The sequence below is a fragment of the Capra hircus genome, chromosome 17, assembly GCF_001704415.2.
Source record: "Capra hircus breed San Clemente chromosome 17, ASM170441v1, whole genome shotgun sequence".
Taxonomy (NCBI): domain Eukaryota; kingdom Metazoa; phylum Chordata; class Mammalia; order Artiodactyla; family Bovidae; genus Capra; species Capra hircus.
The window spans coordinates 25,939,777-25,967,410 of NC_030824.1; the positions used below are offsets into that span (position 1 = coordinate 25,939,777).

Here is a 27,634-nt window from a genome sequence, read left to right on the forward strand (position 1 = left end):
GCACTTGAGCAAAGTTGGGGGGTATGCCTGTGAATGGTCAGGGAAGGGTCCTTGCTGAACCTGATCTCAGCAGATCAATATAATGGTCTGAGCAGGTGCAGAGTCTCCATGCTCCAGAACAGGCCACTGAGGCTCTGAGAGTAAGGGTGAGGGTTGGCCGGGAGTAGGATAAGCAAGACCTTCCCAGAGGGGAGCCAGTAGGGAGGGGACTCTGCCCTGAAACCCAGACCACACTTCAGTGGAGGGGCCACCGCTCCCCTCAGACTGGGGGACGTGGGTTCAGAAGTGCCTGGGCCTCTAGAACTGGACCACAATCGACAGCAGGAGCTGAGAGTGGGGGTGGGGCGTGGGAGGGGAGAGGTTGTAGGAATTGTAACTGAGGTGTAGGGATATTTACATTGGAACCTTGGCCCCCACATGCCCTGGGGATCCTTTGATCCTTTGGCTCTGTGACCTCCCACAAGTTAGTTTATTCCTCTGAGGCCTCAGTTTCCTCATTTGAAAAATGGAATGATAATTTCTATCTCGAAAGATGTTGTGAGAAGTAAACGGGTATATACGGTAGGCGATTAACTAGTGCACGGCACACACTAACCTCTCAGCAGACTTCAGCTACTAACATTGCCCTCCCCACATCCTCAATAAGCGCAACCCCGGGTCTTCGCTGACCCCCAGTAGCTCCCAGACCCCACCAGAGTCGGTCCCACCGCCCCAGCTCTCATCCCAGCCCCTCCCAAGATCCCCCCGCCCTAGCTTCACCGCAACCCGGCTCCTCCCCCTCACCCACCCCCCGACCCCCTCTCAGTGCCCACCCCTACGCCGACCCCTCCCACACTCGCGCCTCGCCCCTCACCCGACCCCCACCGCTCAAGCCCACCCAGCCCCCACCTCCTTTCTACCACGGTGCAAAGGCTCCCCCAAGCGTTCGCCGGGCGCGCTGCGGCTGCCGCTCCGGGTCCCCACCAGTGACCGCGAATCCGTGCTCAGCTCGAGGTCCGCGTTCGCGCGGTCTGAAGGGAGAGGACGGGTCTGTCCCCCGGCGGGCGGCCCCGAGCTCCGGACTCTGTGCTCCCGCCAGCAGGCCTCCGCTTCCCCCGGGGCCGTCTGGGGACACTTGAGAAGTGCCTTCCTTCGGGCCGCCACAGCCAAGGTCCCCGTGTGGATTCGCCGGGCGGGGGCGTGTGCGGAATCTGAGCATCCTTTCGGGGGCGCGGGACTCTGGCTGGAGCGGGACGCGGACCCTTTAAGGAGGGGCGGGGCGAGCGCCGCCGGCGGTCATTAGCATATATTAGCATGTCCCGCCCCGCCGCTGGGAGGCGGCGCTGGGCTCAGTCGGGCCGGGAGCCGGGCGCGGGCGCGGGGCGCACGGGAGCGGGGGAACTGCCACCGCTGCGCCGCCCGCCCTTTGAGCGCGATGCGGCGCCGCGCCGCCCGGGGACCCGGCCCGCCGTTCCCCCGGGCCGGGGTCCCGCCGCTGCCGCTGCTGCTGCTCGCGCTGGCCGCTCGTGGGGGCTACGCGGCGCCCGCGCCCCACGCGGAGGACCTCAGCCTGGGAGTGGTGAGTGTGCGGCCGGGAGGCGGGCTCCCGCGGCCCGGGGAGACCCCATCAGGGCGCCTACGGGAACCCGGACGCCCTGGACCCATTTCCTGGGCGGGAAAGCTGAGGCTGGGTCGTAGGCTGAGTGTCTGACGCGCGCCCACCCGAATCTGGGAGAGGCGCGCTGGGTCCCTCCTGGGCTGCGTGCGCCGGGACCCCGCCGCAGTCGCAGGAACCCTCGGAGGTTGGCGGCTTACCTGACCGAAGCCCTGTCCCCGACTACGTGCAGCCCCAAAGAGGCCCCTGAGGCGGATGGGACAGCAGTCGCAGCCGCCCAGAGCTGGGCATCCCGCGTGCGTTCCCAGTGGGAGTGGCGGGGGTGGGAGGTGCGCACCCACAACAGAGAAAAGGACGGAGCTGCGGAGTGTGGGCGCCCCGGAAAGCTGGTGGTTTCGAGTTTGCTTCGTTGAGGATGTTGAGGAACAAGGGAACCGACCCCCAACCCTCCACTAAGCATGGACCTTGGCCCTATTTCCTGTTCCCTTCCACCCCCAGGACGGCCAGCCTTGCCTTACCACCCTTGTCCTCGTCCTGAACCTGATGAGGTGTCCCACACAATTCGCAGGCTCGGATGTAGCCCCACTACCTTATCCTGCGCTTCCCCCCGCCCAGTATCAGCTGTGTCCCACTGGCTTGGAAACCATACCGAGGGGCTGCGCAGTGGCCTCTTCCCACGTCCCCTCCCCCGTTCAGTCCGCCAGGCTTGGAGCCTCCTCCCTGGGACTTGGAAGATTTAGATCACACTTTATGAGTCTCCACCCCCAGGCCCGGGGAGGCCAGGTGTGGGCACATGGGGGCTGATGGATTAAGCAGATTCCTTCTGAGGCTTCCACCCTGCAGTTGCCCTCACTTGGGCTCCCTGCCTCTGCACCTGGCCCTCGGTAGTCTCCTAGAAGGGTGCTGGCAGGGCTCCGCTCCCAGGCTATTAGCATTCTCGAGCTCCAGGTGGATTTCAGGCCAGTGCAAGCATTTGGGGGGCATCCACAGCCCCGTGGTTGGCAGGACTTGGCCACAGGTTCTGGGTGAGGAACAGTCTCTGGCCACCCCCACCCAGCTGCCCTGGTCCCCCTGCAGTCATCTGGGAGGGCACAGCCACAGTCCGTGCTGGCTGCACTCGAGGGACCCCCAGAGCCGCTTCCTCCCAGCCAAACTGCTCTGAAATTTGGGTGCCTTTACCCATCTCTGGTGTCCTGAATCCCCTCTTGGGGTGCAGGCTCTGAGGGCATCAAATCTCTAGGTCTGGGCTGGGTGGCAGTAGAACCAGGCTCTTCAGGCCCCCACCATCAGGACATGGAGCTCCTGGCCCAGTCAAGTTCATTCATCAGACCCAGTGCTGTTGTGAAGCTTCTTGATGCCCACCCGGAGGGAGCGGGTCAGGTACATTCCTCCCGGTTTGCACCTCCATGCCTCCTCTGTCTGCCCCTCTGGCTTCCGTGACACCAGGGGGTCCCCCGGCCCCACACCCTGTGGGAGGCACTAGGCAGGGGATGTGGCCCCTTAGTCTGGAGCCCCAGAGACTGCAGGGCCTTGGCATCTGACCCAGCCGATAAAGAGCAGAGGTTGCTGCCCCTGCCAGGAGAGACCCCCACCAGGGGAAGGCCAGGTCTCTTCCAGGCTGGTGTGGGAGAAACCTTCCTGCATTCTGCCCCCAATTTGCGGGCAGAGGGCGGTCTCTGGTGGTCTTCCAGGGAATGACACCTCAGTGCATCAGACCCAGAGGTGCAGGAAGACCAGCAGGGATTTGCAAGGAGGAGGGGGGACCTCCTTTCTACCCACCCTCTGCAGACCGCCCCCAGGGGCCCACTGACTCTGTATATTCAGGTCTAGGGCTGCCAGTGAAGAGAAGGGCCCCTTTGTAAGTGTGACCCAGCTTCTGCCAGACAGAGCCGTGCCCAGCGGGTCTCTCAAGCGCTGGCTGCCCCCGGGAGGGGCTCCCTGGCCCAGCCGCCGCTGGAGCATCAGAGGAAAACAAAGCACCGGATTGAGGCCCGCTGCGCCGGCCCAACAGCAGGCTTTCAGGCCGCGGTGGAGCGGGACAAAAGAGCCCCATGCCCTCCTGGGGTTGTCGGCTGAGCCGCAAGTCTTTCTGGGCCCGTTTTCATTATTTTGTTTCTGAGTAAGTAATATCCACGGCAAAATGTTCAGGCCATACAGAAGGGTCCGCGGGGGCGATTGTCTCCCTCGTTTCTTAAGGATTCTTCCAGACGTTGTCTGGGCATGTAAAAGGGCATGGGGCCTCAGCCCCTTATTTCTATGGATGACAACCTGCTGTCCACTGCTGTGTGCCCTGCTGTTTTCACTTCCCAGTCTGTCTTGGGGAACGGTCGGTATTGGAACATCTTTATCTGCCTGGTTCTTTCTGTCCACCCATCGCATTTCACTGCAAGGATGTGACTGACATCCGTTAGCCAGACCCCGGCCCGGACGTGCAGGCTGTTCCTAATATTTCACCGTAGTCAGGAGCGGCCGGAACGCCCAGTCACTGCAGCGTGAGTATGTGAGGGGCTCAGCCCTGCGGGAGCCTGGTGACAGGCATGCACGGAACATGTCGTGAGCTGACAGATTTGCCGGCCAGTCCTCTAAAGTTCGGGCTTCCCTGGTGGCTCAGTGGTAAAGAATCCGGCTGCCAATGCAGGCAACGCAGTTTTGATCCCTGGGTTGGGAAGATCCCCCGAAGAAGGAAATGACAACCCACTCCAGTATCCTTGCCTGGAAAATCTCATGGACAAAGGAGGAGCCTGGCAGGCTACAGTCCACGGGGTTGCAGAGTCAGACATGACTTAGCAACTGAGCACACACCTCTAAAGTTTGTTCTCAGGTTTCTATCCCAGCAACAAAGTGTTTGAGCTCTTGTGCCTCATACCATGCGTGTTAGCAGTTCTTTTGGTTCTCTATGGTTTGTGGCTGAGAACGTGTGAGGGTGGCTGAGAATCACCAGGGCCCTCCCTCGGTGGCCCAGGGAGCTGGGCAGGGGCTGGAACACCTGTGAGCACCTGTACCCCTGCAGGAGTGGGGAGGGGGTGACAGACGTGGCCATCACCCTGGCCTCAGCCAGTGGCCTCTGGGTCCCTGCTTCTCAGTACCAGCACCCAGGCAAGCCTGTGGGCGCTTGGTGTGCTCAAAATCCGCGTCAGACCTGGTTTGGAGCCAGGAATATTCCTCTTGGTGCAGTCAGAGAACCCAACCCAAGGGAACAGGGGCAGTCTCCCTGAGCGGCAGGGGGAGAGCCTCAGCTCCCAGGTCTCCCGCCCACCCCTCCAGAGCTTGAATTTAAGTGTGAAGGTCTTGGGACCCAGCTGGTCCCCTCCCCATTCCCACCCTGCAGGCATGTTGTCAACAACTGAGGTCATTTCCCGGACACTCATTGCCCTGGGCATCTGAATGACTGAGAAGTCTTTGTGGCACTTTCATAGGGGCCCATGTGGTGTGGGCACAACCACGCTGGACGCCTGTGGTCTGAGCCCTGGGAGTGTGGACTCTGACTAAACAGGCCGGTGACCAGCCTGGCCGCTAAGGAAGTGTCATTGCTCTTTCAAGAGCTCTGGAACCAGCCTCTGGGCGAGGGTCCCAGGCTGCTGCCTACCAGTCTCGGGGGAATCTGTGCTGTGCCTCAGTCTCCTTATCTGTAAAATGGGGCCATGAGAACAGAACAGTTGGGATATTACCTGACTGATGCCCCTGAATCACTCACCACAGAGTCTTGTGGGAAGTAAGCTGCCTTCACACACTGAGGGAGAGTGTGGAAACAGGGAAGGCTGGGGAGCAGTTAGGGGCTCACCCGGGTGCTTGCCAATGCGGTGCCTTCCTGAGGGTTTCCGAGGGTGCTCTGAGCACACCGCATGGTTTTTGCTTCTTGGTTAACGGTGGCTCAGAGCTTCAGGTGAGACACTCCAGGTGCAGAGTCTGTGCTGTGCATGTGAAGGGTGACAGACGTGTGTGTCACACACTAGCTCACAGCCCTCTGGGTCCCTTCCAAACACCATCCTGCTCTCAGGAGGGAAGGACAGTCATCTGGGCAGGATGCCAACCCCACTTCCCCTCCTTACCTGGCCCACTCATCCACTTCTCCACCCTCTCTTCTCTCTGTACCCCAGTCCCACCAGCTCCTTTTTGTTTCCTGAACTTCCCACACTGGTTCCAACCACGGGGCCTTTGCACTGGCTGTTCCTACTGCTGTGAATTTTTATCTTGGCTCATCACCTAGCCAGCTCCTTCTCATCTTTCAGGGCTCTGCCCAACACCACCCCACCAATCAGCCATTTAAGGAGCCCCTCCACGCTGTCTCACTTCTATCAGCACAGGGTTCCTGGAAATAGGCCCTGAAGCTAGAGAGCCTGGGTCCCCATCCCAGCTCTGTCCTGTGCTGTGTGACTGTGGGCAAGTGTCCTGACCTCTCTGCTCCTCAGTTTCCTCATCTGTAAAATGGGCATAATAATGGCCCCTACCTATAAAATCATTGCAGCAGTTCTTTATTGAGCACCTGCTGTGTGCCAAACGTGGATTGAACCCCACGGACCGCACACCCCTGTCCTCACAGTTTCCCCCTATAGCTGCTGTGAATATAACTCAATAATCATTGGCCATTAGGATCACTTATCATAGTTATCACCCTGACACCTATTTTTCACATGGTTAGTGCTGGTCTTTCCTACGAGACTGTCCCTCCTGGGACAGCAGGGTGGGATCTCCCCAGGTCTTCGCCGTGCCCCCAGCACCTGGCACAGGGAGCCCTCAATGAGGGTGTCCAATGGATGGATGGACTGTCCGAGGGGGGGCCTGGGAGCATCCCGCTGGGGAAGATGCTGGGATGAGGGATCATCCCAACCACAAGCAGCCCCCGGAGGAATTCCCACCCTGCTGGGGGCCCCCAGGTCCTTTCTCTCTGGGTCTTTATTGGCTGGACATCCAAGGGGGTCACACACAGACTCGAGCCAGAGCCATACCATGTGACCGCAGGCCATTTCTGCAGCTGCACCTAGGAGGGCGGTGTGTGGGTGGCAGATGAGTGGGTGAAGGTCAGAGGTGGCAGCACTCAGTGGGTGCTGAGGGTCTGTTATTATTTGGGTCTGGGGGCGGGTGCTCTAAAGCCGCTGCCCACCCGCCTCCATTGTCCCTGATGCTGTGGCAGTGTCTGCACTGCCCTGGCCTGTTTCCTTGTCAGTGCCCTGGGACCAATGACACCCACTCTGCATACCCCCGCGAGGCCAGCGGAGTCCAGTCAGTGACGGAGCACAAAGTGGGTGGCGGACAGTTCAGCCGTCTGTCCCCACGGTCCCCACTGGCCCCAGGCCCCTCACAGCCCATCAGACGGGTGTCCTGGGGTCAGCTTGCTTCACTCCTGTCCCACTGCCGTCACGCAGGGCAAACCCTTCTGCGCCTCCATTTCCCCACCTGAAAATGGGGCAACAGTGGCCAGGCCAGGGCTGGGGGAGGACCTAAGGAGGCACTGCACACAGTAAGTGCCTCTTGTTTACTGGCACCATCCACATGCATTACAGCAAGGCCTTCCCTCACCCTCCAGTCCAGCCACGTGGCAGGTTGGTTTACCGAGTCCCCTGGGAGCTGGCGCTAGGGCTGTGGGTTGAAGGCTGACCCGCTGGGCGGAGGGACTGCTCAGGACATGAGGCTCAAACACGAGGCCTCTTTGTGGGGGCCATGGCCCACTTGCCTGTGACTCTGATGAGGTCAGGAGAGAGTTTTGTGGTGTGTGCGTGAAACATCGTTAGCACTGTGAACAGATACACATTGTGTCAACCAGTGATAAACAATACAGAGAAAAATAAAACCAAGCAGGCGGGGGCTGGGGGGGTTGGGAAAGCCATGGGAAGGGTGATAGGTGACTTCGTCTAGTTTGTGGGAGGGGCCAACACCCCACCCCCTGCCAGTGCCTTGAGTAGAGCACCGACATCTCTGGGCCTCAGTTTCCCCATCTGCAGTAATGGCTCAGCTCACGGGGGTCCTGGCAGGGAGGAGAAAGAGAGCACATCCTTGGCTGTTAGGGATTACCCATGATGAGGCGGCCCCTGCAAGTTTGGGGCTCCCCCTCCCACCCATCCCCCACTTCTCTTGGCCTTCTGGAAAGTTCACCCTCTGCCCACACAGCCTGGTTGCCCTGGAGACACAGTCGCCGTGGTGACAGAGGGAGGACCAGTGGGTGAGCACAGGAAGGGGCCGGTCCAGGCGACCCACGGGCTCTGTAGGTATTAGAGGACAAGGGGCGGGACTGGAGACAGCTGGCTGGACAGGAGGTCTGGGCCCCCACCCCAGGGGCTGATGTTCCAGGGGCACTACCGTGGAAGGGGGCAGGAAGAGGGGCTGCCGTGGCTCCAGGGGAGGCCTAGGCAGGGCGTTTGGCAGCCTTTGCCCTGTGCAGGGACCTGAGCTCTGAGGTTGAATTCTCAGCCTGGTTCCCCTCTGATGTTCCAGCCTGTACTAACTACCAGGAAAAAAAATTACACCCTGGCCATTCGGGAATTTTTGTCTCCCCGGAAGATCGGGATGAGCTGGCAAGTTGAGAGGGAGAGAGACAGAGAAATTAGTTTTTAGACATCCCCTCCCTCCCTGGGCTCCAGAGCTGTTCCTTTCCAGCAGCAATGGGGGCTTCTTGTGTGGACACGTGTTTCCACTGAACAGGGGAGAACAGGATGGCTCAGGGCTGAGCTGGGGTCCCCATGGGCTCTTCAGGACCAGCAGCCTCCCCCTAAACCCACCAGAGATTTGTCCTGTTGTCAGGCATCTTCTGAGGATTTCGCCCCCAGTGCCCCCCACCCCTCCAATGGCCCCACCGCCCGCCAACCCCCTTGAGCTGAGAGTTGTTCCCAGCCCCTATTCCAGCTAGTCCAGGAATTAATGCAGAAGCCCACCAGCTCTGTGGGGGCCAAGGGGAGGAGGTGAGGTGAGGGTGTGAAGAGAGGGGACAGGCTTTGTGATGGGGGAGTGGCTGCACTGGGGGCAGGTGGGACAGCTGAGCCCAAGCCTGTGGGAGGGGCCCCACCCTCCCTCCCACCAGCCCCCCAGATCCCATCAGCATGCTCTCATGCTCTTGCAGCCAGCAGGGGCCACAAATGGCAGTGCTCCGGAGCCTGGGCAGGTACCAGCAGCTGCTGATCATGGCCCAAATAGTGCCTGTCCCAGGGCAGCACATGCCCCAGTCCTGCCCTTGATCTGCAAGTGGGCACAGAGACCAGCCACTTGGACCTGCAGCTAAAATCTGCTGCTCTGCAATGTTCGCAAACAATTCCAAACCACTTGAAGAACTCTTGAAGCCTGAAGTCTGACAATGTGCATGGCCTCCCAGCAGGGCTGGCAAGACCAGAGGAAGCCACTCCTGTGTAACCCCCGTGGAGCTCTGGGAGGGCTGGGAGCAGGGGGCTGCTTGGGTCAGACACCCAGCTGTTATCCCAACCTTTAGTGTGACAGTTGGGAGGAGGGTGGTCCTCCCAGGGTGTCTCAGCCTCAGCCTGCCCAAAGCAACTGGCCTGGGTGGGGAAAGGCTCTCACTTGAGTAGCTCATTACCTGGTAGGGGAAATGGGGCCAGCATCCTCACCTAGCATCATGTGCTAAGGAAACTCTGGAGGACTTCCTGGAGGAGGCAGCCTCCTGGTGCTGAACAGCCCCCAGCTCTTTAGCTCAGGCCTGCAGTGTTAACAAAGAGCTGCAAAATGTGTGTTTGTTTTCTGACTTTCAGAAGGAAAATGGCAGAATCAAGATTTTAAAATATCTTTAAAAATTGTCCCCAAAAATGTGTAGCCACAAATACACCTCTGTCTTTTTTTTATAATTTTTATTGGAGTATAGTTGATTTGGGCTTCCCAGATGGTACTAGTGGTAAAGAACCTGCCTGCCAATACAGGAGATGTGAGAGAGGCAGGTTTGATCCCTGGGTTGGGAAGATCTCCCGGAGGAGGGCATGGCAGCCCACTCCAGTATTCTTGCCTAGAGAATCCCATAGACGGAGGAGCCTGGCGGGTTACGGTCCATAGGGTCGCACAGAGTTGGACACAGCTGAAGCAACTTAGCATGCACACATGCCCGTAGTTGACTTACAGTGTTGTGTTAGTTTCCGTTGTATAGCTATGTGAATAAAAATTCACATCTGAAACATGAAATGCTCTCTTGGGCGTTTCCAGGGCCCAGTGATTAGCCCTGAGACTCGCTCAGTAAACCTTGTTGATAACTGATGGGATACATTTTTAAATAATTGTATTATTTATGTATTTACTTTTGGCTGTACTGGGTCTTCGTTGCTGTGCGAGCTTTCCTCTGGGAGCGCTGAGTGGGGGCTTCTCTCTGGTTGCCATGCACGGGCTTCTCATTGCGGTGCCACCTCTTGTTGCAGAGCCGGGGCTCTGGAGTGCGTGGGCTTCGGTACTTGTGCCATGTGGGCTCAGTAGTAGTGGCACACAGGCTTCATTGCTCCACAGCATGTGGGATCCTCCCAGATCAGGGATCAAACCCGAGTCTGCTGCGTTGGCAGGCAGACTCTACCACTGAGCTACCAGGAAAGCCCCTGGGCTGCATTTTAATGTGTTTGAAGTGATGTGAAGGGAAGTCCTCCCAAAAGAAGGGTGCTCAGGGGTGCGGAGGCGCCAGCACCGCAGAGGGCAGAGCCCAGAGTGGAGATTGAGCCTTTCTGCCTGCTCATCTGAGCACAGGATGTCACTCGGGTGTGTCCACTGGGGGCACCCTGTGGTTGCTGTTCACTGTCCTGCCCGACAGCCTAATAGGGGCTCCCAGACCTGAGAGGGGTCTCCTGTGTCCCCCAGTTGGGCACATTCTTGGAGGCCCCCAGAAGTTAGGGAGGAAGTCAAGGAACAGAGAGAACCCCAGCAAGGATTCAGTGTTTCCTAGAAAGCAAGGGTGGGGAGTGAGGGGGGAATCCGGCTGGTTCTCTGCAGATGTATGCAAATTATATGCAAATCGTTGAGGACACTCCTGGTCAGTTGAGGCTTCTAGGCATTCCCAGAGGATGGACTCCCTCCCACTAAGCACCTGCCAGGCCCCTGGAGGTAGTGGGTATAAGGAGTCAATAGGCAGGAGCTATATACTCACCAGCTTCCTGGAGGCCATATAAGTGGTGTAAATGAATAGAGCAGAAAAAGGAAAAGGAGACCTGAGCGTCAGTACCTCTCTTGAAGCCTGATCTGGAAGGGAGTGGAGCTCAGAGAATCGCCAGAACCCTGCCTTCCAGCCACCCATGGGTCTTCCCCAGACTGACTGGTGAGCCTGCCCCCGGCACTGCGTCCACGTGGCTGAGTGCTTTTCACGGGGTTGTCACCCAGCTTAGGAAGTGGGCGCCTGCACCATTTGCCTTGGAAGAAACAGCAGCCCCCCAGGGGGTCCCCATGGATGGCATCGGTACCTCCCTTTCCCCCCAGATGGTAAAGGTGACTGGGCCAGGGAAGGGGGCTCTATATATGCCCGTGGCATAAAGGGTTGCGCCCGTTTCTGCTTCCTGCTTGGCTCGGGGGTTCCCCCAGGGCGCTTTGCAGAGACCCGTCCCCTGACAACCAGCACACACATGCTTTATGTGGAGGGTGCCTGTGTCAGATGCTGACCTGAGGGTTTCCACGTTCCAACTCATCCTCACTTCCCAGGTGAGGAAACGGCCTGGAGAGGGCACTGACTTGCCTCAGTTGCACAGTGAGGAGGGGGCTAGGTAGGATCTGAACCCAGGCAGCCTGGCTCTTAACTCCCGTGCATGTGCAGCACATGGACAGATTCTTAAAACCCGTTTCTGAGCCCACTGCCCTTCTCAGCGTGGGTTTTAGAACTGCTGCCTCACTCCCAGCTCAGGGCCTGACTTTGACACTCATGATGTTGAATAAATAACCTTTTAAAAATTTCAATTTTGTAAGTGTCCCTTGGGCATTTTGCTGTCGCAGGAGGAGGGTGGTGGGGCAGGCTGCCATGAACAGTTGTGCAAGTCGTGCACTGCTGAAGCCCATCCCATCTAAGGGGCACTGAGTTTCTCAAGACACTTCTGCAGCCTCCTGTAAAGAAATTTAAGGAAGGAGCAAGAGACACCCTGTGGGCTAGTGGGCAGGGGCTGGCGTGTTGAGCTGGGCTGGGAAAGGCCTGCCCCTTACAGCGATTGGGCCCCGGGCCATGGCTCTTCAGGTGGCTGAATCCCCCCCTCTACCGCCCCTCACTCTGCTCTCTGCCCACAGGAGTGGCTGAGCAGGTTTGGCTATCTGCCCCCAGCGGACCCCGAAACAGGACAGCTGCAGACACCAGAGGAGCTATCCAAGGCCATCGTGGCCATGCAGCGGTTCGGAGGCCTGGAGGCCACTGGCGTCCTAGGTCAGTCCTCGGGGTTCAGTGGGAGATGGGTGCCAACCTGGCTTCTCCCAAGTACCCCCGCAGACCACCTTGCTGTTCAGGGACAGGGGGGAGGATTCTCACTGCCGGGGGGCCCTCCATCATCCCCCTCTCCTCCCCATCACCATCCCCAGTGTGTGCACGCCAGTGGGTGAGTGTGCCAGCTGCACCCAGACCCCATTTTCACACTTACAGCGGGATCTCAGACTCCATGCCATGGGCCAGGCAGACCAGGTGTGGGAGTGAATTCTGGCCACCCAGGCCCCAGTTAAGCCTTGCCCCATCAGGGATAGGGGGCAGCCCTGTGCTGTCAAAACTCCCCACTTTCCAAGGGAAACCAGAAATCTGGGGTGTTTATGCAATGCCCCACTTTTTACATTTTGACAACAAATTCCAATTTTGTAAAGACTCTCAGCAAGGCTGGCCGATCGAAACATGTCTGTCCCCAGACACGTGTGTCACACACAGAGCCATTGGGCTGTGTGTCCTGTGAGAGGCAAGAAGCGTTGGCAATGGTCCCAATTGGAGTTGTGCCCCCTCCAGTTGCTCGGGGCCCCTGCCGTACATTAGTAAATGCTTGGGCAGCCCCCACCCTGTTCATGGACACACCCCTGGCAGTAGGGCCTGATGCAGCTGGAGACCCAGGCCTCATCCCCCCAGTCCTGGGGCGGGGAGCCAAGGGGACTGGACTGGGGCTTGGAGCCCGTTCTCAGGGAGCTGCTGGGAGTGCCCGGTTGGGGGTGAGTGTGCACGGGGTCGGACTCCTGACCTCTGCCTGCCTGCCCACCCTGCAGACGAGGCCACCCTGGCGCTGATGAAAACTCCTCGATGTTCCCTCCCTGACCTCCCAGCCGCAGCCCCGGCTCGAAAGAGACGCCAGGCTCCAGCCCTGACCAAGTGGAACAAGAGGAACCTGTCGTGGAGGTGGGCAGGGCCTTCCTGGGGCCTGGGTACCACAAGGGCAGCCAAAGTGAGCACTTGCAAACCAAGGCTGCAGAGACAGGATTTTGTCCTCTTGCTTCTGGAGATCAGAAACCCAAGATCCAGGGGTGGCAGGGACCCCTTGGAGGCTGTGAGGGAGAGTCCAGCCTGGCCTCTATCCAGATGCTGCGGGCTGCTCTGGGTCCATGGCTCCAATCCCTGCTTCCATCTCCACACGGCCTCCTTTGATGTCTGTGTCCCCTTCTGTCCCTTATAAGGACACTCCCTGGATACAGAAAGTGAAGGTATTAGTCACTCAGTCATGGCCGACTCTGCAACCCCACGGACTGTAGCCCACCAGGCTCCTCTGTCCATGGGATTCTCCAGGCAAGAACTGGAGTGGGTTGCCATGCCCTTCTCCAGGAGTTCTTCCTAATCCAGGGATCGAACCCAGGTATCCCATATTGCAGGCAGATTCTTTACCGTCTGAGCCACCAGGCCGCCCTAATCCTGGATGACCTCATCTCCATCCTTGTCCCAATGACATCTGCAAATCCCATTTCCAAATCAGGTCCCCGGTGCCCCACTCGAGGCAGAATGTTCCCAGGAGTGCACTGCAGCCTGGGCGGGGGCACTGGGCCCGTCCCTGCGGCCTGACCCCGGGCTCTGACCCCACCCACCCCAGGGTCCGCACTTTCCCGCGGGATTCGCCCCTGGGCCGCGACACAGTGCGGGCACTCATGCACTACGCACTCAAAGTCTGGAGCGACATCACGCCCCTGAACTTCCACGAGGTGGCCGGCAGCACCGCCGACATCCAGATCGACTTCTCCACGGCCGACCACAACGACCGCTACCCCTTCGACGGCCCGGGCGGCACAGTGGCCCACGCCTTCTTCCCGGGCGAACACCACACCGCAGGGGACACCCACTTTGACGACGATGAGGCTTGGACCTTCCGCTCCTCAGGTGTGTCCAGGGCAGCCCCAGGGACCCTGCATCACCCCCCAACCCCCAATTGACCCACGATGGTATAGGGAGTCACACCAGCGCCCCAGCACTGGAAACCGCCATGGCCTCCCCCTGAGCCAGGCCCCGCCCCCAGCCTAAAGCCGTGGGCACCTGTCCAACTCGGGAGGACAGCGCTGTGGTCCTCGCCCAGGCTGATCTCACCAGCTGTCTGTGGCACGGGCAGCCGACCTGGCCAACCCTGGCTGGGATGTGACTATGTGAGCCCAGCTTGTCCTCATCCTGGTCTCCACTTCCAAGATGGAATGGGAACTTGCAAGGCCTTGGCAGGCCTGGGCACATCATCACTCCTGCTAAGTCCCACTGGCCAGAGAAGTTGCAGACCCCCAGGTTCGAGGCGGGAGGAGGACAACGTGGCACAGGGCATGACCACAGACAGGGGAGGTAGGACCCTTGAGAGGGTGGTCTCTATATCAGGCTGAGGAGCCCATCCCAGCTGGAGGAACCAGCAGGGACCCCATGGAAGCTGCAGGTTCTGTGCCATGATGGGACCTAGGGAATCTGTTCAACTCTGTGGGGTTCAAGGAGCTTATAGTGACCCCTGTAACTTGGCTCCTGGTGGCCTGCAAAGCCTGAAGTATTTAACATGTAGCCTTTACAGTTTGCCAGCCTTACTGTGAGTGGCACACGTGGGGTGGAGAGACCAAGAGACCTCAGGGCCTAAGACGCCCCTGAAGATCCCATCGGGCCTCCTAAGAACCTGAGTGACTCCACAGAACCCCAGTCCAGGACTGGGGCCTCCTCCACAGCCACCCTGGTGGGCCCATCACATCCCACCCCACAGGTCCCATCCCAGTGGCCCAGCAGGAGCTGGCAGCCCCTCCCCTGACTCACTGGCTCCTGTGTCCCCAGATGCCCACGGCATGGACCTGTTTGCGGTGGCTGTCCACGAGTTTGGCCACGCCATCGGGCTGAGCCACGTGGCAGCCACTCGCTCCATCATGCAGCCGTACTACCAGGGCCCGGTGGGTGACCCGCTGCGCTACGGGCTCCCCTACGAGGACAGGGTGCGCGTCTGGCAGCTGTACGGTGAGCCCTCCCCCCGAGAGCCAGCACTGGTCACCCGGGGATGGGGACAGCAATGCTGAGGACCCCCAGAGCCCGGAACCCCATGGAGGAGGGCTGGTGCTATCTTCGCTGTGTGCCTAGCATCCAGGACCTGCACACGCTGGCTGCCCCTCAGTATGTGTGGCATGAATAAACAGGTGATTTCTGTCACCAGGGGCTTTTCACAGAGCTTGTCTCAGAGCCCCCGGGCAAGATCCCACGTTCAACCCCCAGGGGATTTCAAGTTGTGACAGCTGACATTGATGGTGACCCAGGGCCCCCGCAAAGCTCTTATATGTACTAAGTCATCCAGTCTTTACAAGCTGTGAAGTCCATACTGCACCCCTACTTAGAGATGGGAGAGCTAAGCCAGGACTGGCCCAGAGCCAGGGGTCACCTCAGGAAATGTGGCCGAAGGAAGCCGGTCCTGGGAGCTGACAGGAGCCTGGGGGTGGGGCAGTGATGGACCCTCCCCCATATACCTCCCCATCTTCACACTGGGACCCCTCACCCCCACCCACAGCGGCCAAAGCAATTCCCTTAAAGCCTGGGGCGGAGCCTTTCACCTGGCTGGGGGGAGGTCAGCCTCACTTTATGCCCCGTTGCAGCCCCTCCCCTGCTTCACTGTTGCCTTTGACGTCTGTGGACTTTTTTCCTTGAATTCATTTATTTTTTAATTGCAGGATAATTGCTTTGTGATATTGGTTTCATTTCTGCCATACATCAACATGGATTAGCCATGAGTGCACCTCTGTCCCCTCCCTCTTGAACCTCCCTCCCTAACTGTAGTAAAATTTACCATTTTTACCACTTCAGAGCAAACCATTCAGGGACATTCGGACATTAACGGTGTTGTTCAAGCATCATTTCTATCCACTTCTAGAACTTTTTCATCCCCCCGCCCCACCTCCTGCTCCTGCTTCCCCCATTAGCAGTCTCTGCCCAGCCCCTGGCAAATCCTCAGCTCCTTTCTGTCCCCATGGATTTGCCTCTCTGGACAGCTCACGTAAATGGAATCCTGCAATGTGCGGCCTTTTGTGTCTGGCTGCTTTCACTTAGCGTGTGTTTTCGAGGGTCATCCCCGTCATAGCAGGCATCAGTAATTCCCTCCTTTTCACGGCTGAATAATTTTATTTATCCATTCTTCCGGTGATGGACATTGGGGTTGTTTCCACCTTTGGGCCATGATGAATAATGTTGCTGTGCACATTCATGTGTAACTTTTTGTTTAAATTCTCGTTTTCTGAAACACTTGTTTAAGTCATCAAGGCGCCCATGCCTTCTGCTCATGCATCTCGATGCTCAGGCTTGGGTGGGGGTTGGGCGTCTCCCCTGTCCTGCTCACCACCACAGTCCAGCTCCTGACTCAGTGCAGGCGCAGCACTTGATTCCATCCTGGCAGCTCCAGAAAGGGTGGTGGGGTCTACAGGGAGGCGGGCATGCCAGGTTCAACGCAGCCTCCTTGTCTCCACAGGCGTGCGGGAGTCGGTGTCCCCCACGGCTCAGCCGGACACCCCAGAGCCTGAGGAGCCACCCCTCCTGCCAGAGCCCCCTGACAATCGGCCCAGCACCCCGTAAGCCGTGGGCCCCTGTCTCCACTCTGCAGCCAGCACCTCTCTCAGCAGTGGCTTAGAGTCCTGAGCTCCAGGGTCATCTGGGCCTGCTGAACCCTGAGAAATAGTTTCTTTTCTTATGAACAGAACTGGAGGTGTTGCAGGAAGGGGGACCCCTTCCAGGGCCCAAGAGTGGGCTCGTGTCTAACACCTGGAAATGAACTGTCTGAGGAGACACACATGCTGGCAAAGCAAGAGACTGTATTGGGAAGGGGAGCCTGGGCAGAGAGCAGGAGGGCCAGGGAACCCAGGAGAACGCCTCTGCTGCGTGGCTCCCAGTCTCGGGTTTTATGGTCCTGGGGTTAGTTTCCAGCTTGTCTTTGGTCAATCATTCTGACTCAGATTCCTTCCTGGTGGCGCATGCATTGCTTAGCCATAATGGATGCCAGTGAGAAGGGTCTTGGGAAGTGGTAGGACACATGGGATCACCTTTTGACCTTTTCCGAACTCTTCCTGTTGGTGGTGGCTCATTAGTTCCGTGTTCCTTACAGGGACCTCCTATCATAAACTAACTCACACAGATGGTTACTGTGGTGCCTGGGCAGGGTGGGCGGTTTCGGTCAGTGTGCTCCCCCTAACAGAAGGGACAACTAACCACCATCCCAGAACTGTGCAGAGGCGTTACTTTCAAACCCACGATTTCCTCTCCCCCTTTGTCTCAGTCATCTGTCGCTGTATAACAAACAGCCCTGCCTTGTGGCATCAAACCACCACGTCGGTAGACTCATGGATTCGGTGGGTCAGGAAGTTGGACAGGGCACAGGCGGCTGGTTAGCTCCACAGTGTTGGGAACATCTACTGGGGACTAGAATCCTCTGGGGGCATCTTGACTCGGGTCTGGTGCCTGGGCCGGGCTGACTCAGCTGGGCACTCCTCTGTGGCCTGTGCTGGAGGCTGGACTCCTCAAGTGGGTGTCCCAAGGGAGCGTCTGGAGGGTTGGCAGTGCCAGAGGCCAGGCGACAGCTGCCTGTCTTTTAAGGCCCAGCCTCGGATTCGTCTCGCTCAGTAGTAAAAGCGGCAGCCAGAGCCTACCTACGCTCATCCACCCCACCCCACCCCCACCCCGATGGAACAAGTGCCACCGAATCTGCAGGGGCCATCCTCATCCACCCCCCACCTCCACCCTCACAGCCTCCCTGCCCGCTTCATGCTCACACGAAACACACAAACAGAAATCTATGTATTTAGGCTTCCATGGTTCGGTTTGGTTTTCCAAGGGTGGAATGTTTTTATGCTTTTCTCACTCAGCTGTCCGTGGTGAATTTCCACTGAGGTCAACAGCTGTTGCTTTATCTTGTGTTGTTATTGTTCTTCATTGCACTTACTTATTGAATAAGTAACACTTGTCAGTGTACATAGCTCCAGAGGCACAAAAAAGTACCCGCAGTGAAAAGTTAGTCCTCACCGCTGATAGACCAGCCCACTGCCCAGGGCACGTAATTGGTGATGTGCGTGTCCTTCCAGAGATTCTACACACGTATAAGAACGTTAAGCATGTAGATATACACATGTGAACCCATTGGGACGCTCGAGTGCTGGTCTGCACCATGCCTCTGGCCCCAGGGCCTGTGGAGGCCTCTGTGTCTGTGAAGACACCTGATTCTCTGAGCTTGAGCTGCTTGATGGTGCTCATGTGCCTGTTTTATTTTTTATTTTATTTATTTTCTTGGCCACACCACATGGCGTATGGGATCTTAGTTCCCCAACCACGGATTGAACCCGGAGCCCTTGCAGTTAGGAAGCACGGATTCCTAACCACTGGACCGCCAGGGAAATCCCCTGCCCTGCCCTGCTTTTTAAGTTCTGGATCGGTGGGCATTTAAGTTCCTGATCTTTTGTCCTCTCAAATGATGTTGCTGTGAGTGCTGTCAGTGGGCAGAGCTGCAGACTCAGAACGAGGGGACCCAGCAAGTATGCTCAGCGTTTCTATAGAAAGCACCCGGCTGGCTTCTCGATGCTTCTCTGGCAGCATTGAAGGTGCCTGCTTGTGCTCCCTGACGCTCGCTCATCCAGTGATCCATCTTCACCTGAAGGGCCAGAATAAGACTTGTTTTCACCCACTTTTCTCTCTTGACTAAACTGCTGTGGTCGGTGAGCCTGCAGGCAGGATGAGGGATGAGGGGGTCCTCAGAGGAGGCTCGTCCTGGTGGCCTTGTGCAGCCCAGCTCCCCAGGGTGGCTCAGCTCAGAGTGGGGCTGCCTCCCTGCCCTTCCCTCTCTCTCTGCCCCCAGGCCCAGGAAGGACGTGCCCCACAGATGCAGCGCCCACTTTGACGCGGTGGCCCAGATCCGCGGTGAGGCCTTCTTCTTCAAAGGTAACCCCCGTGGGGTCCAGCGGCCGGTGGACGGAAGAGCGGGTCCCACCCCAGACCGGCCACCTGCAGCCCCACCCCATGTCCCCCAGGCAAGTACTTCTGGCGGCTGACCCGGGACCGCCACCTGGTGTCGCTGCAGCCGGCACAGGTGCACCGTTTCTGGCGGGGCCTGCCGCTGCACCTGGACAGCGTGGACGCCGTGTACGAGCGCACCAGTGACCACAAGATCGTCTTCTTCAAAGGTGGGCGGGCCCCTCCCCAGGTGCCTGCCGGGCATCGCTGACCGGGGGAACCGAAGCCCTCACTCTCCAGGACCCCCAAGCTTGCCTCCGCCCAGGAGCACTGGTCCTGTGGATCTAGAGCTCGGCGCAGATAGCAGCTCATTCTTTTGTGCACTCAGCCAGTTTGTATTTATTGAGCACCTGCTGTGTATCCCATACCTAGGTAGGCACTGCAGGCACACAGTGGGCAAAACAGATATATCCCTGTCCTCACTCTGGGCAGGGGGGGGACACAGTAAGCACCCACAAGTAACGAGGAAGTTAATTTCAGATAGACCTGAGGGAACAGCATTCCAGACAGAGGGAACTGCCAGCGCAAAAGCCCTGAGACAGGAACACGCTTGCTGATTGAAAGACCTTAGAAGAGAGTGGTGAGGCTGGAGCAGAGTGAAGAATGAAGGTTCAGGGGAGGCGATGCAGGTCAGGGTGACACCCGAGGAGCCGTGGGTGTCAGGCTGGATTTATTCTAAGTGCAGAGAGGAAACTGAGGACCTCCCTGGCCCAGGCCCAGCTCCCCAGTCTCAGTCCACGGTGACAGGTCCTCTGGAGGAGGGGCGTCACTTCACCCTCTAACACCCCCTCTCCTGGGCTGGGCTGGGGAGGCTGTCTCTGTTCCTGGGGAGCATGCTGTCTTTGAGGGGCAAAGGCAGGGTGCCCGCCTGCAGCAGGAGACCAACCCCTGCCAATTCTGTGGGCACTCAGGGCTCTGAGCCTTCCTCCATCTCATAGGCATGGCTGTGCGCACATACAGATGTGTTTTGGGGATCTGTAGCTCCCCAGAGTGAAGCCATCCTGCTGCCCTGATCAGGCCTCTTCAGCCTGGCCTCCCTTGAATAGGGCCCGAGTTCACCTGCTTCATACCCACCCTGGCGCCACCACCACCCCCGACAGTGGAATCACTGTCTCCCAACCTGGATGCCTAAGGCGAGCTACAGTCATGGTGGTGGGACCTGCCTGGCATCTTCTAAATAATTTGGATTATTTCTCAGCATTTAAAACTCAGGAGATCCCCGTGAGAAACCATAGCTCTGTCCTGAAATGTAAGACAGTGTGGGCACTTGGGGCCTGTGCATTTGCCTGGCAGAGTCAGCTGCAGCAGGTCGGGCTGCCCTGTCCAGGTCACCCACACCAGGCGCCCACTTGGAGGAAAAGCTCACAGCCCTTTTCGTTGTTTGTATGGGGCCCTTTCTGCAGCTGTGCCATCCTTTCCTTCAGTGATTTTCAGTCTCTGACAGAGGATTTTTTAGAAATTATTTTTAATTGTGGTTAAAAAAAACACATAATGTGAAATTTACTATCTTAACCACTTTTAAATGTACAGTTCAGGAGCATTAAATACATTCACCCTGTGTCCAGCCGTCACCTCCATCCGTCTCTACAGCTTCTTCATCTTGCAAAGCTAGCTGGAACTCTGTCCCCCATAAACACTACCCCCCATCCCCCTCTCCCAGCCCCTGGCACCCGCCACCTGACTTTCTGTCTCCATGGATTTGATCACTCTAGGGGCCTCGCACAGTGGATCCATACAGGACTTGTCCTTCTGTGATCGGCTCATTTCACTGAGCATAAGGCTCCAAGGTTCATCCATGTTGTAGCATGTGTCAGAAACGCCCTTCTTTTTTTTAAGGCTGAGTAAAATTACATTATCCTGGAGGAGGAAATGGCAACCCACCCCCGTATTCTTGCCTGGGAAATCCCATAGACAGCGGAGCCTGGTGGGCTCCAGTCCAGGGGGTCGCAGAGCCGGACAGGACTGATTGAATGTTCCGTTGTATGGATGGACCACGTTTTGTTTACTGTCTGTTGATGGACACTTGGGTTGCTCTCACCTCTTAGCTGTTGTGAATAACCATGAGTGTACAGACCGCTCTTGGAGAACCTGCTTTCAGTTCCTTTGTGTATATTCCCAGGGGTGGGGTTGCTGGATCCTGTACTAATTCCATGTTTAATTCTTTGAGGAACTGCCAGACTTTTCCACAGCAGCTGCACCATTTTACATTCCCACCAGCAGTGCCCAATTTCCCCACATCCTCAGCTACACTTGTTACGTTCTAGGTGTGGAGGGGGGAGGTTGATAATGGCCGTGCTAGTGAGTGTGAGGCGGTATCTCATCATGTTTGGACATGCGTGTCCCTGGTGATTAGTGATGTCAGAAGCACGTCTTCTCCTGTGCTGCTACCTGACCATCTGATTATCTTCTTTAGAGAACTGTCTTGTCTAGGCCTTTATCCGGCCAAGGATTTTTTTATGTTTTGCTTTTTTTCCCCAACTGTTTTCTAAATAACTGGGCTAATTTTTGCTAAACCTGAGCTGGGGTAGGGGTACATGACAACACGTACTCAAACTTATTTCTCACATTCCCACCCTTCTGTGGCAGAATAGCTAAGGATGTTTCTAGAGCTCAAAGCCCAGGATATACCCAACAAGCATCTTAATCACACCATTTTTGGAAAGTTGTACAAACAGATTTGAAGTACTTGGTGATTTCTCTGCTTCTGTGTAGTCAGACAAGGCTGCACCCAACCAGGTCCAGCTGGGCCTTGACCCAGTGCCCTCCTGCCCAGGAACAAATTCACCCACCTCACCGCAGATCTGACTGAACTAGGCCCTGCAGACCAAAATGGCTTCTCCGGGTGGGGGTGGGGACCCCCATCTGTGATGTGGCCACTTTATCAGACCCCACGTCCTCTGGCTGCTTTGGTGTGGGACCCCATCCCAGCACACAGCAGGTGCTCGGTGAATCTCAGGGGTGCGTGCACATCGGGGTGTCTGCCCGCGGGAGGAGCAAGGGCCGGGGCCCCCGCCTGGCGGGCTGGGCGAGCCCCGGCCCACGGCTCTTTCTCTCACCCCCCCAGGAGACAGATACTGGGTGTTTAAGGACAATAACGTAGAGGAAGGATACCCGCGGCCTGTCTCGGACTTCGGCCTCCCGTCGGGCGGCGTCGATGCCGCCTTCTCCTGGGCCCACAATGACAAGACTTATTTCTTTAAGGACCAGCTGTACTGGCGCTACGATGAGCACACACGCCGCATGGACCCCGGCCACCCAGCCCAGAGCCCCCCGTGGAGGGGTGTCCCCAGCACGCTCGACGACGCCATGCGCTGGTCCGACGGTGAGCCGGGCAAGGGCGAATCCCTGGCAGCCTCAGCCTCCCCACTTGGGGAGTGGGGATCCAGGGGCACAGGGGTGCGCCTGCCCCGCCTCCTTGACCACAGACCTGCCCAAGACCCCCCTGGCCTACTCCTCTGGCGCTTGTTCACCTCTCCCCTCATCCCTTCCTTGCCCCCGTCACCCTTCCAGCCGTAGCATCCTCACCTCTTGCTGCCACACAGACACGTGCGCACGCACGCGCTCAGGCACACACCCCAAGGCCTTTGCACCTGCGGCGCTTCCTCCTGGAACACTTCCCCCCCCTGCCCCCCGCCCCCCTGCATACCCACGCGGCTCCTCCCCTACCCACCTCAGTTCTTCTCGCAAACGTCCTTGCAGCGCCCCCTGCCTGCAGTGAGAAGTACACCACCTTCCTACAAGGGCTGTTCAGTTCAGTCGCTTAGTTGTGTCCGACTCTGCAACCCCATGGACTGCAGCACGCCAGACCTCCCTGTTCATCGCCAACTCCCGGAGTTTACTCAAACTCATGTGCATTGAGCCGGTGATGCCATCCAACCATATCATCCTCCGTCATACCCTTTTCCTCCTGCCTTCAATCTTTTCCCAGCATCAGGGTCTTTTCAAATGAGTTGGTTCAGGTGGCCAAAGTATTGGAGTTTCAGCTTCAGCATCAGTCCTACAAGGGCAGCTTGTGTTCTATTTTCAAAGCAATGTCCCCAGCATCTAGAAGAGTCTGGCACATACTAGGCTGTCAGTAAATATCCAGTAGGGGAAGGAAAAAAAAAAAAACAGGGTTACTTCATTCATGCCCCTGCCTCCAGGCGGCTCCGTGAGCTTTCCCAGGCCCCTTAAGGTTCTGAATGCCCACCAATGAGCTAGCCGGGGGCTGAGAGCAAGACTCTGACTCTCACCTAAGACATTTTGCATATTCTCTACTGGCCCCGCAGCTCTCCGCTCCCGGTCCTCCTGCTGTCTAGCCTGAATCCCGCGTGCTGCAGCAGCCGGAGCTCAGGTGCCCGCTCTCTTCTCCCTAGGTGCCGCCTATTTCTTCCGCGGCAAGGAGTACTGGAAGGTGCTGGACGGCGAGCTGGAGGTGGCGCCCGGGTACCCACAGTCCACTGCTCGGGACTGGCTGGTCTGCAGAGACCTACCCGCCGACCCCGAGGGCATGGATGGAGAGGCCGGGGCCCACGCGCGGCCGGGACAGCGCGACCATAGCCGCTCGGAGGATGCCTACGAGGTCTGCTCCTGCACCTCCCTCGCCGCCCCTGCCTCGCGGGTCGCGGGCCCACCGCTGGCCGTGCTGCTAAGCTTCCTGTGGACAGCGGCCCAGGCCCTGACGCTGTGACATTCGGTGCTGGCCTTCTGGCCAGGGCCCGGAGCTAAGAAGTGCAAGGACTGGTGCCCGCCCCTCCAGCACCCTAGGCAAGCGTGGCAGCAGAGCGGACCCCGCCTTGAGGCTGGGAACGGGCGCCCCCTATTCCTGGGCCGAGGCCACCAGCTGCAGCCTCCCTACCTCTGGCAGAGGCCAGCAGAGGGCGCTGCTCCTCGGGCCGTGGATGCTGGAGTAGCGCCCGCCTGGCCTTGACTGCCGGCTGTGAGCTGGGAAGACTTCTTCACGGCCCTAATGGGGGCCGGAGCTGTCTTTTTCAGCCTGTGAGTGACGGCGTCTCATGGAAATTAACAGATTAATATCTCACGGAGACTGACAGGAATGGGCAGGAGTGGGGGCGTTACATCAGGCCTCGGGGGCCCCAGCTCCGCAGGCCCTGGGAAGGGCAGCCCGGGGGTCCCACGGCCACCCCCTCCCCATCACCAGACCGCACTGCCGCCCCTGGTGCTTCCGCCCACCCGTGGGGCTTCCTCTCCTGGTCCCTGTGGGCCTGCTGGTTGCCTTGATGAGGGCAGCCTCCCCACACACAGGCGCGTCCCCAAGCTGGGGCCGTGGTGGTCTTGTGACGCATTTCAAACAAACACGACCTCTTCCTGCTTGGAAACGGCTCAGACTCGGCTCCCTGATGTGCCCAGGCGGGTGGAGAGTGGGCAGCCTCTGGGCCTGGAAGGACTCTTGCAGCCCTGACCCCAGACCACCAGCACTCTGGAGTGGAGGGGGGGGGGGCCTCCAGGAATGCCTGTGTAGTGGTCACCAACACCTTCCTGCCCAGCACCTCCTTGACTCCTCCATGACCATCCCAGGTGGTTACACCCATTTCACAGACGGACAAGTTGAGGCCCGGTTCAGGGAAACGCACCTCCTGCCAGCAGGCAGAGGTCAGGCTGGATCAGGTCTCAGAACCTGAGGTTCTGGCACATTGGCCCAGCCCTCCCTGACAGATTTAGTGCCTACTTGCACGTGCAAGTACTGCAGTCAGTATGGGACGTGCAGAACGAGACAGGTTCTTGGGTGAGGCACCTGGGATGCCATATGCCACGCTGTGTGCCCCAAGGCGTGGCCCAACAGGAAGTGTGGGTAGATGGCTTGGCTGGCCAATCCAGGGACTCCGCTCCATCCCGTTGCTCCTCTGCCCCATGGCTCCATATTCAGGAAGGCAGCCGCAAGTCCCACCCAGAGGCAGAGAGTGCGAGCTGTACCCTCCGCCCTGCAGGGGACCTTTCCCTGAAGCCCTGGCTGCCTGCCTGCCTGCTCTCACTGGCAGGGAGTGACTTTTCCTGGGGGTGCATAGCTGTGGGAGCAGGATGTTCTTTGCCCATCCCTGCAGCAGCCATAGATGCCCCAGGGTAGGGCACTTGACCTGAGAACCTCTGGCCTAGAAGAATCACTAACATCTCTTCACTGGGACTGGGGAGAGGCAAACACCTTTGGCAAAAACAGGGTTGGTCAGGCAGAGGATAAATAGGTGGGGGTGAGCATTAGGCCCTAAGATGGCGTGAAGAGACCCTGCAGGGACTGCTTTAGAGCAGGGATCTCCAGGCCGGGTGCCCAGCTGGAAGCATCATCACCTGGAACCAGCAGAAACGCAGATTCTCCGGCCTGCCTTTACCTGCTGATCAGAAGGCTGGGGGCAGGGCCATGTGTTACCCTACCCCCATTCTCTAAGTGTGAACTGCTGCTTTCCAGGGGGCTCCAGAAAGGCCTCCCAGAGCAGGGGGATGAGCAGAAACCAAGGAAGGAGGGAGGAGGAGGAGTTGGTTGTGCTGAGATGATAGAGAAGAGTCCAGAGTCCAGCCAGGGTGTGGGGGAAGTGGGGGGTAGGTGCATACATCTGGGGGTAAGATGGGCATGCTCCAACAGAAGATACTCCATCCTTTGGCCAGAGATTTTCCAGAGGAGAGTGGGAGCCCAGGAGGGCAGGGGCAGTCTTTGTCGGGGGCTTGCAGGCTGCTGTAAGGCGTTGGGATCCACTCCCCATGTCATGGGAAGTTGCCAGCCCCAGCTCTAAGGAGAGGCAGGAATGTTCCCATTTTCAGAAGAGAGCGCAGGCTCCTGCAGCTACTCAGCTCCTCCCCTACCTGCCGCGCAGGTAGCAGAGGTCAGCTCAGGGCCATCCCGGGACACATGGGCAGCATGACGCCGCAGGCAGGCAGGCAGTCTCTAGGCCTGGCTCTGTGTTTGCTGAGCCAAGCCAGGCCGCATCCCACATCCATCTGTCTGCCATCTGGTCTCTGGACCCGGAAGGGCTCTTTGCCCGTCCGACCAGACCAGATGGACTAAAGATCCCTCGTGGGTGGAACAGACTGCCTTTGCTCAACAAGGGCACCTCTCCCCACACGGTCCCACTCCTTTGCATTCTCCAGCAGCCTGTAAGGGGAGCCAGTCCTAGGCCCTTGTGCAGTTGGGGAAACGGCCCAGATAGGGTCCCCTGGGCACACAGCCCATGGGCCAGAGCCAGCCGTGGACCAGGTCTGCAAGAAGCCAGATTCTCTCTTGGTGGGTGATGGTTTTACTCTAGAGTTAAAGCCAAAAATCATTTTATAAAACTTTCCCTGTAACTCTGTCTCACATGAAGTATATAGCAGACACGTAAGTGGTGCATCTCTGTTTTCAGTCCTAAGGGACAGATTCATAGGAGAAGTAGTAGCAGCAGCAGCTGCTTCCACCAGGAGCTGAAAACTGGGAGCCTGGGCATCAAACAAACCCACGGAAATACTTGGCTTGATCCTACCTTTTTATAAAACATCCATATTTTTTAAATTTTGAAATTGTCTCATGTTTACAAAGAAGATGCAGGTAGAGTACCAGACTTTTTTTTTTTTTTAACTTAAATTATTTGGGAGCACACCAACAACCTCGGACACGTTTCTGTGTATTTCCTGCCAACCAGGACTTTCAAGTCTGTGTAAAATCAGGAAATAACAGGACACGTTTGACCCCACTTGATCTCTGCATTGGTTTCCACATCCTTTACTGACAGGACCCAACCCAGCATCACATTCAGCTGTCCTGAGGTTTTATTCTCTCTGAGCCTTGGTTTTCCTTTGAACTCCACGACCTTGGCCCCTGTGAAGGTCACAGGTTGGCTGTTCTGTAGACTACCCCCAATGCCAGCAGCCTCAAGTGTCCCCATGGTTCAATTCCAACTCTGTATCTCTGGTGGGAATGTCACAGAATGCTATTATACGTGCAGTTGCTTCAGTCGTGTCCAGCTCTTGGTGACCCCGTGGACTGTAGCCCGCCAGGCCCCTCTGTCCAGGGGCTTCTCCAGGCAAGAATACTGGAGTGAGCCGCCATTTCCTTCTCCAGGGGATCTTCCCAACCCAAGGATAGAACCCATGTTCCTTATGTCTCCTGCAGGTCAGTTCTTTTACCACCAGTGGCACCTGAGAAGCCCCGAATGATATTATGCTCACAAAAAATTTTCAGTTTTAGGTGAGTCACTATTTAAACACCTGGGGCTTTCATGTAAAATTATGAATTTTCAGTCAAAGTCTTGATTTTGACCCCACCCTGTGCTAGCTTGACTTGAAGGAACTGTGGACCCCCCCTGGGGGAGTCTGCTGCCGTGGTGACAGACCCAAAGAAACCCCTCAGAAGGAAGTCAATGAGGGCATTGACCTTAGGAGAGCTCAGCCGTGGAGTCCCAGGTGCTGGCTGACCTCAGCATGACTGGGTCCTGCAAGCAAACACTCATATCCCCGTGTGCGTGAGTGTCAAGTTTACAAAACACATCTACGCAGGTGACCCTGGGGGCCAGAACATCTATACTCTCGCTCCCACTTCACAAGTGGGGAAATTGAGCTCTGGTCTCAGCTCATGCTGTCATAACAAAAGCCACAGTGTGGGCTCAAACAGCAGCTACTGATTTCTCACAGTCCTGGAGAATGGACATCCAAGATCAAGGTGATGGCCGACTTGGTTCCCAGGGAGAGCCTGCTCCCCAGCTTGCAGGCGGTGCCTTCTGACTGTGTGTTCACACGGCAGAGAGCAAATCTGATCTCTT

At 57.8% G+C, this 27,634-nt stretch overlaps 1 protein-coding gene across 1 annotated transcript; it reads left to right on the plus strand.

Moving 5' to 3' along the window:
* MMP17 (matrix metallopeptidase 17) lies at positions 1,391–26,186 on the plus strand. The gene is made up of 10 exons (XM_018061431.1): positions 1,391–1,558; positions 11,768–11,900; positions 12,713–12,842; positions 13,525–13,808; positions 14,721–14,897; positions 16,390–16,489; positions 18,760–18,842; positions 18,932–19,084; positions 21,979–22,236; positions 23,270–26,186. The coding sequence occupies exons 1-10, from the start codon at positions 1,415–1,417 to the stop codon at positions 23,581–23,583; spliced, it is 1,776 nt and encodes a 591-aa protein (XP_017916920.1). The 5' UTR covers positions 1,391–1,414; the 3' UTR covers positions 23,584–26,186.

Coding starts and splice junctions, on each gene's coding strand:
- MMP17 (XM_018061431.1), top strand. CDS start 1,415: ATGCGGCGCCGCGCCGCCCGGGGACCCGGCCCGCCGTTCCCCCGGGCC. Junction 14,898..16,389: donor GCGCGTCTGGCAGCTGTACG/GTGAGCCCTCCC, acceptor TTGTCTCCACAG/GCGTGCGGGAGTCGGTGTCC. Junction 18,843..18,931: donor TGAGGCCTTCTTCTTCAAAG/GTAACCCCCGTG, acceptor CATGTCCCCCAG/GCAAGTACTTCTGGCGGCTG.